The following is a 14,698-nucleotide window of genomic DNA, read 5'->3' as shown; positions in this document are numbered from 1 at the left end:
TTTATCTGCTTGGATTTCTCGGCAGCCAGCATTCAGGCCTCCAAAAAGTAATTAGCTCTCCGAGCAAGAACTGACGTCTATAAACTGATAATCTAGTGAGGCATCAGATTCTCTGCAACCAATTAGAAAGAATTTATGCATCTTTAACTTGGCTTTGTGCCCTTCTTTCTAGAAGGCTGCTCAGGGCACCTTCATGCAGCACTGGCACAAATGTCCTCATTAATGTCACTGGCTACGTAACACTCACAGTTCAATGGCTTTATTCCACATGATGACGTAGCCTGAGAGCGTGAACGACTCCACGTTGACAATGTGAATGTTTCCTCTTTCTGTGCCCACATAGAGCCATTTGCTTTGGAAAGGCAGGTGACAAAATGTTATCCTATGGGGAAAAAAGAAAAAAAAGAAATGGTTTAAAAGAGTCACCACTAGGGCATCTGTTATGGACAATAAGAAATACAAATGTTGCAAATAACTGGATAAGGTAATTCACTATACTTGTACTACTTTTACATAAAACACAAAAATGTTCCTCTCAAAGGAAAGGAGGTAATATTTTTAGAATTAAAGTAAAGGTTCAAATAATAAAAAACAAACACAAACATGTCATACTTACCTCCACTGTGCAGTTCGTTTTGCACAGAGTGGCCTTGAACACCGTCTTCTGGGGTCCCTCGGCGGCTCTTGCGGCTCCTCCCCACATCAGATAACCCCCTAGGAGAAGCGCTCTCCCGGGGGGAGGGGGGGGGGATGTCCAGCATTTGGCTTCCATAGCCGCTGAATGCAGGACTCGGCCCCGACACATCATTGGATTTTATTGACAGCAGTAGGAGCCACTGGTATCAATCTACCAATCAAGGGCCAAGAACCCCAGGCAGAGAGATGTCACATGCTCACCGTGGGACATTCCAGGGCTCAGGCAAGGGGGGGGGGGGGGGGGATTGACAAACCCCTTTAAAGTATTTCTACTATATCCAAAACTAAGAGGGAAAAAAATGTAAACTAGTTAAAGCTGAGAGTTGCATCTTTTTTCCTTCAGTGTACCGTTGGAAAGATTTCCCCTTCCTTCCTGATCCAGAAAACAGGTGAAGAAATCCCTTCTTAGACCAGTGTCCCCATTGGAAGACTGCATCTCCCCATCTGTTCCAATATGGACCATTAATATTTTGGCATTCCCATCATTTTCTGAACAGACGATACCAGTATAGAGATAATGAATCCTCCCAGCAGAGACACAGACCGCAATTAAAACCTGGTAGTGGCTCTAATCCCTTTTCCCACCATGTCCCTACTCTTTTTCCACTCTTAAAAGTAAAACTAAAAGCAAAATTATTTTCAATTTTGAGTAGAGTAACGGAGGGTTATGAAAACGGGGGTAACTTCATGCGCAAACCACACTACTAAGTAAAATTAAAAAAAACTAAAAATAATCTAAAGCAGCAGCCACAACTAAAATAGTGTTCACACACTTATGAAATATTAAAAAGGTAAGGTGTTGGGGCGCTTACTATTGGCGAATAATAGATAATAAAATATAGTGCATGAAATCCAGTGATAATGAATAATAAGCAGCAAAAACAATGCTGTACAATACAAATCAATAATATAAAAATTCCGTGCAATTGGTGCAAATAATTCCAATCCACAATATCCATATAATATAATAAAATATATATTATATGAGTATAGATAACGCATAAAAAATAATTTTGGACATTTCTTCTGGTCTGCATGTTATTGCTGTATTGCTATTTGCACAGAGACTTTTTTTTTTTCACATTGCATGAAGACTGTTACTATTTTCACATATTTTTAATGAGTTATCTATACTCATAAAATATATATTTTATTATATTTGTTCACGTTATTTATTTATTGTGGATTGGAATTATTTGCACCAATTGCACGGAATTTTTATAGTATTGATTTGTATTGTACAGCATTGTTTTTGCTGCTTATTATTTATTATCACTGTATTTAATGCACTATATTTTATTATTTATTATTCGCCAATAGTAAGCGCCCCAACACCTTACCTTTTAACGGAGGGTTTTAACCCCTGTCTTGTTTTGCCAATTGTGCATCATCAGGGATATTGGCCATCCTGTCCAACGACTAAAACAGGAAGTGGTGGGCAATCCCCACTGGAAGAAGACTTCCAATCTCTTGGAGACAACCCAAAAGCTAGGATCTTTTTTACTTTCACGAATAATTGTAAACGTGACAAAAAGGGAAAACCTCTTTAATGAGGACACAGACTGTAATAAAAACATTATGGGGGATTAGAATCCATCCCAACTGTCTTAACTTTTTATATACGTTTTATCTTTGGTCATACTTTAAAATAGAACACAAAAAATGGAAAAAAAAAAGTTATATAGCAGCAGCTTGCATGATTTTCCAAAAAAAAGTAGTAACACTGTAAAACAAGTAGACAAGTAGCATATTTGTATCCAATCACATGAGGTTACAGTATATAATGAAATAAACCTGGCAAAACAATGCACCAAGAGTATAACACAAGATAATTAGAACTGTTCAGATGTCCAAAGAGTAACAAATATTTTTGGCAATTCTGGTCCCTAAACGCATTGCTAATTTAGCTAGGGTTTGACCGATTATCGGCGGACAATATTCACTTTTTTTGATGCATCGGTCACAGAAAACGTACTGATATTACTTCAAGGGGTTGTACCGGGGTGATGCGTGCAGCTGCTGATCTTGAACATTTGTGTGTATATATATATATATATATATATATATATATATATATATATATATATATATATATATATATATATATATATATATATATATATATATAAGCTGGCAGATGACCAACCCGTCAGAGCACCGCTTTCCCCTATGGGGGATCGAATGATGACGGACCGTAGAGTCCGTTGTCACCCGATCCGACCCGCCAGACGGAAGGAAAAGTAAAGTTTTCCTCCGTCACACTTTGGCCAATCAGAGCGGGTCGGATGTCAGCGGGCTTGTCACCACTGACATCTGTGGCTCCATAGAGGAGCACGGAGCGCCTGTTCAGGTCCGCCTAAAAAACTGGCAGGCATGTGAAAGGGCCCTTAGCCTTAAAGTGGTTAAACTTCCCTCATTTACAGGCCGAAGTGCATTCCTTTGATCTAAGAACAAAAAGTTACAATGTTTATAGTTATCCACCAGCAGGGACAATGTTGTAATAAACTTGACAGACTGCCCATTTTTTTTCTTTTGACAGCTGAGTGAGCAGAGAACTTTCTACACTTGTTACTTGTTGAATGAATTGGGAAATTCTGCATAGAGATCGTGAGGGGGTTGAATCGAGAACACAATGTTTTCAACGATTAATTGTGCAGCTCTAATATATACATACATTATATATATATATATATATATATATATATATATATATATATATATATATATATATATATATATATATATATATATATATATATACACACATACATACATACATACACACACACACATACATGTACATACATACATACACACACACACACACACACACACACACAGTATACACAAACACACACACACACCTAAAATACTGTTCTCAGCTTCATAAGCAGCTCAGAGCTGGGGGAGAAGAAGCAGTACACTGATCTCCCTAGTGAATGGCTGTGCAAGTAGGGGGTGAGTGTCAGCACAAGTTTGATCATTGAAACCGATTTTCGAGCACAGGAAAAAAAAAAGAAAAAAAAGAAACACAGCTCTGTGTTTAAGCACCAGAATTAGACTTAGAATCAGCCTATTTCGGCCCAAGTATAGCAGAGCTCAGACTGGAAAAAGAGAGACAGAAAGAGCCAGTCCCTTGTGCTGGACATCTTCTAAGGGTCATGCTGCTATCAGATGCTATTTACAGAGAGATGAGCTCACCAGTCTGCTGCTTTCCCTTTTTAATATCCATTTACAGGCAGTCCCTGGTACAAGACATGTAAACAAAATTAAAAATAGTACTAAACCCAACAAAATTCAGTACATTTCAGATTCCTGGGACCAGAGATGTGGGGTGTGCCTGCATTATTCTTTTCTGACCAAGAACTTTCATATGTATGGACAACTTCGATTTGATCCTGACAGAAATCCTATGTACTGAACTGATATCTCAAACCAGGTTTGTGGCGTTCCCAGCAAACATCTTAATATACCTTACTATTTTGTATTATAGATGGAGAGGAAGAGGTGTATGTAGTACAAATCAAATGATCACAATGGTACTCCTCCAAAGACACTATGGTGTGTGAGCATAACACTAGGACATAAGAGTGATTCCGTCAGGTTCCCCAGATGAACAAGGATAAAAAAAAAAAATCATGAAAAACCAATGTAGCCACTACAGCCAAGTGACCTCTTTATATCTGTATATATATATATATAGTAACTGCTGTGAATTTTGAAAATAAAATAAATACCACCTAGGTTTAAGAAGAGGAATCGAGAAAAATATTCTGCAGTGGGTGGCCGGGCTGGCACCTGGCCCCTGCAGTGGGTGGCCAGGCTGGCACCTTTTGTGTCTTGCTGGTGTGTCCTCTGACTCCTCTCCTCTTCCGCTCGTTCCGGGCGGGCACTGTTTGGCAAGGCTGGGGACTGGAAGGGACTTGTGGGAGGCGGTGACCTATGCGGGTATACTATTAGGTTTGCAGCAGCAGGTGAGCACGGCGTGCACAAAGCAACAAGTAATGTTGTGTGGGCGTGCCGAACGCCTCCCAGTACTGGGCCTGCTTCACCTGCTGCAAAGCTTCCTGGGCTGACTTTTTCTACCCATGCCGGATGACTTCATCATGCAAGCTGCTGGGGCCCATGCAAGCTGCTGGGGCCCAGGCGTGCCCGAAAAAGATGGTCGCTGCACGGTATTGTCCAAGGCCGGTCCGGTATTGGTAAGTATTTGCTCCATAGGACACACAGACATCCCCCCCACACACACACACACATTTTTTTTGGGGGGGGGTGCATCTTATGGAGTGAAAAAACAGTAATGTTTTTTACTTTCTGCTATAACATATATATATATATATATATATATATATATATATATATATATATATATAAAAAAGTATGCATCAGTTTAGGTCAATATGTATTTTTCTACATATTTTGGGTAAAAAAAAAAAAAAAAAAAAAACACACACGCAATAAGCGATTATTGATTGGTTTGCACAAAAGTTATAGTGTCTACAAAATAGGGGATAGATTTATGGCCTTTTTTAAATGTTTTTACTGGTAATGGTGGTGATCATGCGATTTTTTGCCAGACTGACATTGCAGCAGACAAATCTGACCCCAAGTGACACTTTTTGGGGACAAGTACTAAAAAAATGCCCTGATCAATAGGGGTGCAACAGATCAAAAAACGCACGGTTCGGATCGGATAATTTTTCGGATCACCACCAAATATAGTCCCCACTGTAATGTCCACCACATCTCCCCAACTGTAATGTCCACCACATCTCTCCAACTGTAATGTCCACCACATCTCCCCCGTCAGCGCGCCGCTCTGGGGAGCTCACCTAGGCCGCCGGGTGTACCAAGATGGCCGCCACCCTGGAGCTAGGCCAAAGCCGTGGCCTTTCCTATGGGCTCAATCCGATCTGCGGACGTTGACCCGTTCGGATCACGGATCAATGATGATCCGTTGCACTCCTACTGATCAATGTATGAATTACACTGGCGCGAAAGGGGTTAACACTTGGGGACAATCAAGGGGTTAACTGTGTTCCCTGGGTGCGTTCTGTGTGGGGTCTGGGCTGACTGGGACAACACAGGAGATCACTGTTCCAGATCACTAGGAACAGCAGATCTCCATGTTGTCCCCTGTTAGGCAACAAGCTACTCGTGCTTGCGGCTATCAACCCAGCCAGGGCCTTTATCCTGTGTATATTGGGATGCCGGCTCACAGGAGGATTATTTGGGTGATGGGAAAGGACATACACCAGGAACCAAGGCAACTCAATGTTCCAAAGTTTATAGGCATGAACCAGACGGGTATACCGAGAAATGAAAGAAGCTCACCATAGTGTAAACAAGATAAACATTCAATTTATTTGGTATAAAAGTTGCACTTGCATAGGAAGCATAAAAGGAAAGCATTATGTAAAAAAGCCAGCCAGCTAGAGAACACCGTACTCTCTGGACCGCTACGCGATTACGTCAGCACGCCAAAGCATATGTTTAGCAAATCAATGGGTGCCTTATTACCCTTATTCCGTGCCGACTTGGCTGCCACATCAAAAATCCTTTTCTGTATTTGCACACTTTGAGAAATTAAACTTCAGTGTCAACCAATTTGGCAATACTGTCCAAAGAAATTACTGATAAAGCTGTCATCAAGCCATGCATCAAAATTGCCAGGACTGAAAGTTACCTGATCTGTTAGAAGATAGTTATTATACTACCAGTTTTTGATGCAAAGTGATTTAGATTTGTGGAATTTGAGTGTTTAGAACTATGCTCAAGACCATATTAAACTCTACTTAACCACTTCCCGACCTCCTCATGTACATATACGTCAGCAGAATGGCACGGACAGGCACATGTACGTACCTGTACGTCCTCTGCTAGACGTGGGTGGGGGGTCCGATCGGGACCCCCCCCCCGGTACATGCGGAGGTCGGGTCCGCTCGGGGAGCGATCTGGGACAACGGCGCGGCTATTTGTTTATAGCCGCTCCGTCGCGATCGCTCCCCGGAGCTGAAGAACGGGGAGAGCCGTGTGTAAACACGGCTTCCCCGTGCTTCACTGTGTCGGCGCATCGATCGCGTCATTCCCTTTATAGGGAAGACACGATCGATGACGTCATTCCTACAGCCACACCCCCCTACACTAGTAAACACACACAAAGTAAACCCTAATGTTACAGCGCCCCCTGTGGTTAACTCCCAAACTGCAACTGTCATTTTCACAATAAACAATGCAATTTAAATGCATTTTTTGCTGTGAAAATGACAATTGTCCCAAAAATGTGTCAAAATTGTCCGAAGTGTCCGCCATAATGTCGCAGTCACGAAAAAAAATCGCTGATCGCCGCCATTAGTAGTAAAAAAAATAAAAATGCAAAAAAAACTATCCCCTATTTTGTAAACGCTATAAATTTTGCGCAAACCAACCGATAAACGATTATTGCGATTTTTTTTACCAAAAATAGGTAAAAGAATACGTATCGGCCTAAACTGAGGAAAAAAAAAAATTTTATATATGTTTTTGGGGGATATTTATTACAGCAAAAAGTAAAAAATATTGCATTTTTTTCAAAATTGTCGCTCTATTTTTGTTTATAGCGCAAAAAATAAAAACCGCAGAGGTGATCAAATACCACCAAAAGAAAGCTCTATTTGTGGGGAAAAAAAGGACGCCAATTTTGTTTGGGAGCCACGTCGCACGACCGCGCAATTGTCTGTTAAAGCGACGCAGTCCCGAACTGTAAAAACCCCTTGGGTCTTTAGGCAGCAATATGGTCCGGGGCTTAAGTGGTTAAAGAAGACTAGAGAATACACAGAAAGAAAAGCAAACCAGAAATAAAGCCATCACTCATTTTATTCCAACTTCTGCACTCCAGCAAAAAATATATATATATATATATATATATATATATAAATGGCTATAGTTTCTGTGATATAGCGTATACAGGTGGTGATAAATTATGGATGCATTAAGGTGAAAAAACACGTAGGTTTACAACCCCTTTAAAATAGTTGGTAACCAAAGCCAAAAGGTAACCTTACACTGAGGGGGGAAAAGTATTTGATCCCTTAACAATTTTGTATGTTTGCCCACTGACAAAGAAATGATCAGTCTATAATTTTAAAAGGTAGTTTTATTTTAACAGTGAGAGACAAGAACAAAACAATTTTGAAAAACGCATTTCAAAAAAGTTTAAATTGATTTGCATTTTAGGGAGTGAAATAACTATTCGCAAAACATGACTTCATACTTTGTGGCAAAACCCTTGTTGGCAATCACAGAGGTCAGATCTCCGGAGGGATTTTGTGCCACTCCTCTTTGCACATCCTTTCCAGATCATTAAAGGTTTCAAGGCCAACGTTTGGCAACTCTAACCTTCTGCTTCCTCCACATATTTTTTATGGGATTAAGGTCTGGAGACTGGCTAAGCCGCTCCAGGACCTTAACGTGTTTCTTCTTGAGCCACTTTGTTGCCTTGGCCTTGTGTTTTGGGTCATTGTGATGCTGAAATACCCATCCACGACCCATTTTCAATGCCCTGGGAAAGAGGTTCTAATCCAAGATTTGACTGTACATGGCCCCGTCCATCGTCCCTTTGATGTGGCAAAGTTGTCCTGTCCCCTTAGTAGAAAAGCCACCCCCAAAGCATAATGGCCCGGATTCACAGACACTGGCGCATATTTATGCTGCCGTAGTGTATCTCCTTTACGCTATGCCGACGCAGCGCAGAGAGGCAAGCACTGAATTCACAAAGCCAGTGCTTCCAAATCTGCGCTGGGTTTCCAAGGCTTAAGTCGGCGTAAGTGGAAGTGGGCGTGAGCCATGCTGAGGCGTAACCCCATGCAAATGATGGGCCAAGCGCCAGACAGATATGTATCACCAACTGCGCATGTGCCATCCCGTGGACGCATCTCAGTGGGCATGCTCACAATCGCATCGGAACAACTGCCTAAGATACGTCGGAACACTGCCTACGGCGTGAACGTAACCTACGCCTAGTCATATTCACGTCCTACGTAAACGTCGTAAAATACATCGGCTTGTGTTCCCTGGTGCAGCACTTTGCATGGATGCTGCCGAGTTACACCTCCTTTATGGGGCATAACTTTACGCCGGACGTATGACTTTACGCGCACTGCGTCGGACGGACCGACGGACGTTTGTGAATCGGCGTATCTCCCTCATTTGCATATGTTTATAGAAAATCAATGGGAGCGCCAAATACGTCCAGCGTAAATATGCGCCCACTCTACGCCGGCGTAGGCAAGTTATGTTGGTCGGATGAAGCCTATTTTCAGGCGTATCTTAGTTTTGTGGGCACGGCACACAGATACGACGGCGCATATTTGCACTTACGCAGCATATCCTGAGATACGTCGGCGCAAGTGCTTTGTGAATCCGGGCCAATGTTTCCACCTCCATGTTTGAAGGTAGGAATGGTGTTCTTGGGGTCATAGGCAGCATTCCTCTTCCAAAGAAGGCAAGATGAGTTGATGCCAACGAGCTTGATTTTGGTCTCATCTGACCACAACTGTAACCCAGTTCTCCTCTGAATCATTAAGATGTTCATTAGCAAACTTTAGACAGGCCTGTCCATGTGCTTTCTTGAGCAGGGGGGCCTTGCAGGCGCTGCAGGATTTCAGTCCTTCATGGCGTAGTGTGTTACCAATTGTTTTCTTGGTGACTATGGTCCCAGCTGCCTTGAGATCGACAAGATTTTCTGTGTAGTTCTGGGCTGATTCCTCACAAATCTCATGATCATTGAAACTCCACGAGGCGAGATCTTGGATGGAGCCCCAGACTGAGGGAGATTGAGTGCCATTTTGTGTTCCTTCCATTCGCCAATAATCAAACCAACTGTTGTCACCCTCTCACCAAGCTGCTTGGCGATGGTCTTGTAGCCCATTCCAGCCTTGTGTAGGTTTACAATTTACAATTTTAAACCTCTAAAATAAACTAATAGTCATGAATTTAAAACAGTACCATCATCCAAAGTCTTCAATTTCACGCTCCACATCCCTGTTGGTCACCAGTCACTCCATTTATTACTATTCCACTTATCCCTCACTTGGTCACTTGCACCCCCCAAGACCTTCCTCACATTTACCCATGTTCATACATAATGTACACACATACACATAATATATATATATATATATATATATATATATATATATATATATATATATATATATATATATATATATATATATATATATATATATTTTATATTATCTCAATAGGTTCCCCCTTGGCCGCCGTGGGAGACAATATCTCCGTGGTTGTTTTGGGCACTTGAGCTGACGGGACACCTGCTCCTAGGTAGGCGTCACGACTCCTAATCCCCAACATGTATTGTAAATACTTGTTTCCGTTGTTGGTTGTTCCACACGCCACGGATTGTATATAGTTTCAATGTATTTATGTTTGATGTTTGATTATCAACTTGCAGATTTTCTCCTGACGAATCAATTTATCGCATAACTAGTAGAGAGACCCTGTACCGTGACTCCAACACTCACCTGGATTCCCTGTTTGGGGACTGCACCTTCGGTGACTTGATCGGTTGTCACGATATGTGTACTGTTTTAATTGTCTTATGTTTTTTTTTTTTTTTCTGTTTGTTACTATATTAATAAATTGATATATATTTTTGATATAACTGCTCGTTTCTGAGTTACCCCACTCATCCTGTACCAAAATAGTCCTCCCTGCCCACTCTGTTCTGTGGTTCTCTTGGGTCCTTGGGATTCCCTGAGTCCGCTTGCTATCTTTAGACTCTGGTCTTGGCCATGGTGAAGGGATTGGAATCAGAGTGTTATGTGGACAGGTGTCTCTTATACAGGTAACAAGCTAAGATTAGGAGCACTCCCTTTAAAGCGGATGTTCCGCCAATTTTTTTTTTTTTTTAATCCAGCAGCTACAAATACTGCAGCTGCCGACTTTTAAAATATGGGACACTTACCTGTCCAGCGCACCCGCGATGTCGGCAGCCGAAGGCCCAGCAATCACTCGACCCTCGGCTGCACCTGCCGCCATCCTCGGTGAGGGAATCGGAAAGTGAAGAGTTGCGGCTTTCACTGCCCCATCAAAATTATCATGGCCCTGGAGGTAGTCAGTGGACTAGACCCAGTATACAGACATCAATAGATAAGGGTACCAAAATGATTGTAACTGAACACTGAGAAATTTCAGTGCAACAATGCCTAACACTCGCACAATCCCAAAACACATGCAAGAATGAGTCATGGTCTTCCATAGAGCAGCATTTAGATGGGTGTAGGGGAAAGATCTTCTGTAACCTTTGGGGCACGAAGTAGACTATTAAGAATTTAAAATTGAATCAACCTGTTCCAGGCGGAGACCAGGTAATGCATGGCATATTCCCAGATATCCTCCCAATCCTCTGTATCCAGTTCCAGGACCTCCGCATGCCAACAGGATAAAAGTCTGTCAAGACCATCATGTATAGTGGGTTGGAGGGCCTTAAATTTTAGAGAGGCTTCAGTAGAGTTTCCTCTTGCAATAGGAACTCAATCCCTGATGGTGTAAGGCAAATTGCCACTGAAATTTATGGCACAATTGGAGGTACAGGAACAGGTTAGGGAAAGAGTGTGTCAGTTTAAAGCAATCAAAGGTTTGAAGGACACCTATACAAAAAATGGCTGAGGTATTTGATCTCTTTAGAAGCCCATACATTAGGGTTTGGGAAAAGAGAAAATGGTTTGAGAGAGGGGTTAAACTACAGCGGTGTATGAGGCGAGAGATTGAGAGAACAGATAGCGGGTGTTGCATTTGCCAGGCCTTCATGATGGATCTCATGGAATGTGTTATAGCCCTTCTATTTCAGAAATGGATTTTTTTTTTATCCAAAGACGCCACCTCCTCGATCAACAAGGATGACAGACTCCGCAGTGTGTAAAACAAGGTTCACATATCTGGAAAGGGCCCTAGTGGTATATGGATTGGAAAAAACACAAACTCATCGAATTTGAGAAAAATCTGCAATAGTTTCCCCAGCATCCGAAAGTTCAGACACAACTGCCAGCGGTCAGCGAACAGGTTGGCTAGCAGGTTGCCGTTCTCGTTACGGGACTTAAAGAGCTTCCCAGCTTAAATAGCAGCATCAGCATGTGTGAGGTACGTCAGATTAACTGCTAGTTCTCTATGAGCATGTGCCAAATTGGAATAGTTTTCCCTGGAGGGCAAGGATACAAAATCAGAGGCTGCCTCAGACCCCACCCACTCCAGTAAGGTCAGCTGTGTATTAGGCTGGACTCTTGCCGATTTTATGTCAGTTATTGCTCTCGGACATATGCTTTAAAAGAATCCCACACCAACAGGGGGAGTCATTCATCTCAGAATCCTTCAGTAGCTTCCTGCACCTTCTCATTATGAAGCCATTTGGAGTTTAGGTGGCAGCAGCATGGGAATTTATTTCCCCCTACAACTTAAATTTCCAAAATTGTTCAGTCAAAGATCTAAGCCCAGGACCCAAAGTCCACACTGGACGAGTCAAAATCAGCCTGCAATACAGAATTGAAGTACCCAGCCCATAGGAATTGGTGATTTTTATACTTTTTCTAACTGAGTACTAGTCATATTATACCATTGTGATACATTCATATGTTCCACGTGAGGGCTTGATGGTTCAATTTGTTTCAAACAACTTAAAGAATACCTCCACTCAGCATAAACACTAGGCATAATTCAAATACACCCCACACTGAAACATTTGCATGTATTTTTTTTTTTTGGGGGGGGTAGGTAAGCAGATACCCTTTTCTCCTGGTGCTTGCTCCCATAGACTCATTTCTCATTATGTATAGTAATAAGAGCAATATAAATTATATACAGTGGTCTTACGACAGAATTCTCATTTCATTCCATTAGGCTTTTTTAACTAGGTTTCTGATTTTACATGGTTTATCCAAAAACAGTTGTACATATTAAAGATTTGTTATATAGTCCCAATATACCCCAATAGGTAATTTAGATGTAACCATTTACAGTATATGGTTTTAAGTTGCCTTAACTTATGCCTCAGCCCTGATCAAGGGGAGCTGGGAGCCCCTGAAAGGTGATGGCTATAGCCCGTGACCTGCTGTCAAATTCACTGAACCTAGTAAAAACCTGTGGCTCTCATACATTGTTTTGGCCAGTCCAGAGACCTTTAGGATAACCTGGTTGGACGAGAGAGTGCGTGCTGCCTTTAAAGGACATAACATCTTTTTAGAAAGGTTTAGTTGGAGAAGACTATGACCCTGATCTGGTTTATAAAATAAATCTTCATATGAATCTACACACACTTTTTTTTTATTCTCTGGCGCGAGTCAGAAGGTTTTCAGAAAATTAACAAGACGCACTTACAGGATTGTTGATGAAACCATTAGTCCAGACAATATGCAAAACGTGTATTTCACAGATCATGGTGATACACTTAGGAACACTAATATCAAGCCTTGGCTTCTTTGCTTTTAAAACATTCTCTTTGTACAAGGACACAGAAGCCTTAAAGGAATGATTTATGAGTACAAATGCATTGTTTTAACTCTGCTTTCACAAAAGGTTGATGTCAAGGCAAACAGACACACACACACACACACACACACACACAGCTTGTAACAAAACCATAGTACTTAAAACAGATTTTCAATAAATGCTGGATATAGAGATCTTGTAGATTTTAAAAAGGAGGCCATAACGACTTGAGTTAAACACATGAACATGATTATTATTGAGCTTCCTAATGTACATGTATATCACATATAAGCCTATATGTAATTCTACTCTTCTAGTTGGGTTAAGTTGATTTGACAAACAGCTGTCAAATCCTGACTGAATACATGACAAAATCAATCAACAGATCCGAAGATCTAGATAATTGAAGTGGTTTGCAAAGCTTGACTTTTTCATGAAAAATAAAGCATTATCCAATCCCCCTAGCACATACAGTGTGTGTGTGTATATATACATACATTATATATATATATATATATATATATATATATATATATATATATATATATATATATATATATATATATATATATATATATATATATATATATATATATATATAAACAAACATACATATACACACGCGCGCTAGCCATCGAAAAGGAGTGGGCAAATATTGCAGTCTAGATGTGCAAAGTTAGAGACTTATCCCAACAGACTAAAGGCTGTAATTCTAGCAAAAGATGGTTGAACAAATCACTGACAAGGGGGATCTTTTTTCCCAGCTCAGTTTTTGAATTGTATTTATTTTTTCCTGACATGTTAGTATTAGATCTTTCACTTGGATGTTATAAGTTGCAGTGCGTAAATACAGCTGGCTAAAAAAAAAAAAAAAGTCTTCATTTCAAGCTGCAAAGCAACAAAATGTGATTATTCTAAAAAGGGGGGGGGGTGATATTTTGATATACCCTCACTGGCCACTTTATTCGGTACACCTTGCTTGTACTGGGTTGAACCCCCTTTTGCCTTTAGAACTGCCTTAAAGGGTCACTAAAGGAAAACATTTTTTTAGCTAAATAGCTTCCTTTACCTTACTGCAGTCCTGGTTTCATGTCCTCATTGTTCGTTTTTGCTCTAAGCCTTCTCTGTTCTGAACACTTCCTGGTTGTCCGTTTCCTGATGAAAAAAAGTCATGGGAGCTTTCTCTCTGTGGTCACTAATCAAGGAGGTGTGATTACTGTGTGTCTAAAACCCCACAGAACCAATTTCGTTTTACAAACCATCACTGCCCTGTATTGGCTCTGTGTCTCTGTACATCACAGAGCAGGAAACAGCATGCAAAAACAAAACTGAAACTGTAGGTACATTATATGATTGATTTTTATCTATTGTTAATCATTTTTAAAAGGAATCAGTTAACTATTATGTCTCTATACCCTGTAAACAGTCATTTCAGCAAAAAATAAAAAATAAATTCCTATACAACTCCTTTAAATTTCATGGCATTGATGCAACAAGGTGTTGGACGCATTCCTCAGAG

General features: G+C 40.9%; 1 protein-coding gene across 4 annotated transcripts in view; it reads right to left on the bottom strand.

Annotated features, from left to right (window-relative positions):
- Positions 1-14,698, bottom strand: part of STXBP5 (syntaxin binding protein 5) — a 546,297-nt gene that overhangs the window by 327,904 nt on the left and 203,695 nt on the right. For all 4 annotated transcript variants that reach the window (XM_040350878.1, XM_040350875.1, XM_040350876.1 and 1 more), the window contains exon 5: positions 248-382. In XM_040350878.1, the coding sequence (XP_040206812.1) occupies positions 248-382 (135 nt within the window). The remainder of the gene's footprint in view (positions 1-247; positions 383-14,698) is intronic.

This window comes from Rana temporaria, chromosome 4, assembly GCF_905171775.1.
Source record: "Rana temporaria chromosome 4, aRanTem1.1, whole genome shotgun sequence".
Classification (NCBI taxonomy): Eukaryota; Metazoa; Chordata; class Amphibia; order Anura; family Ranidae; genus Rana; species Rana temporaria.
Note: the sequence above shows the minus strand (reverse complement) of the source record. Positions and strands in the feature narration are given on the sequence as shown.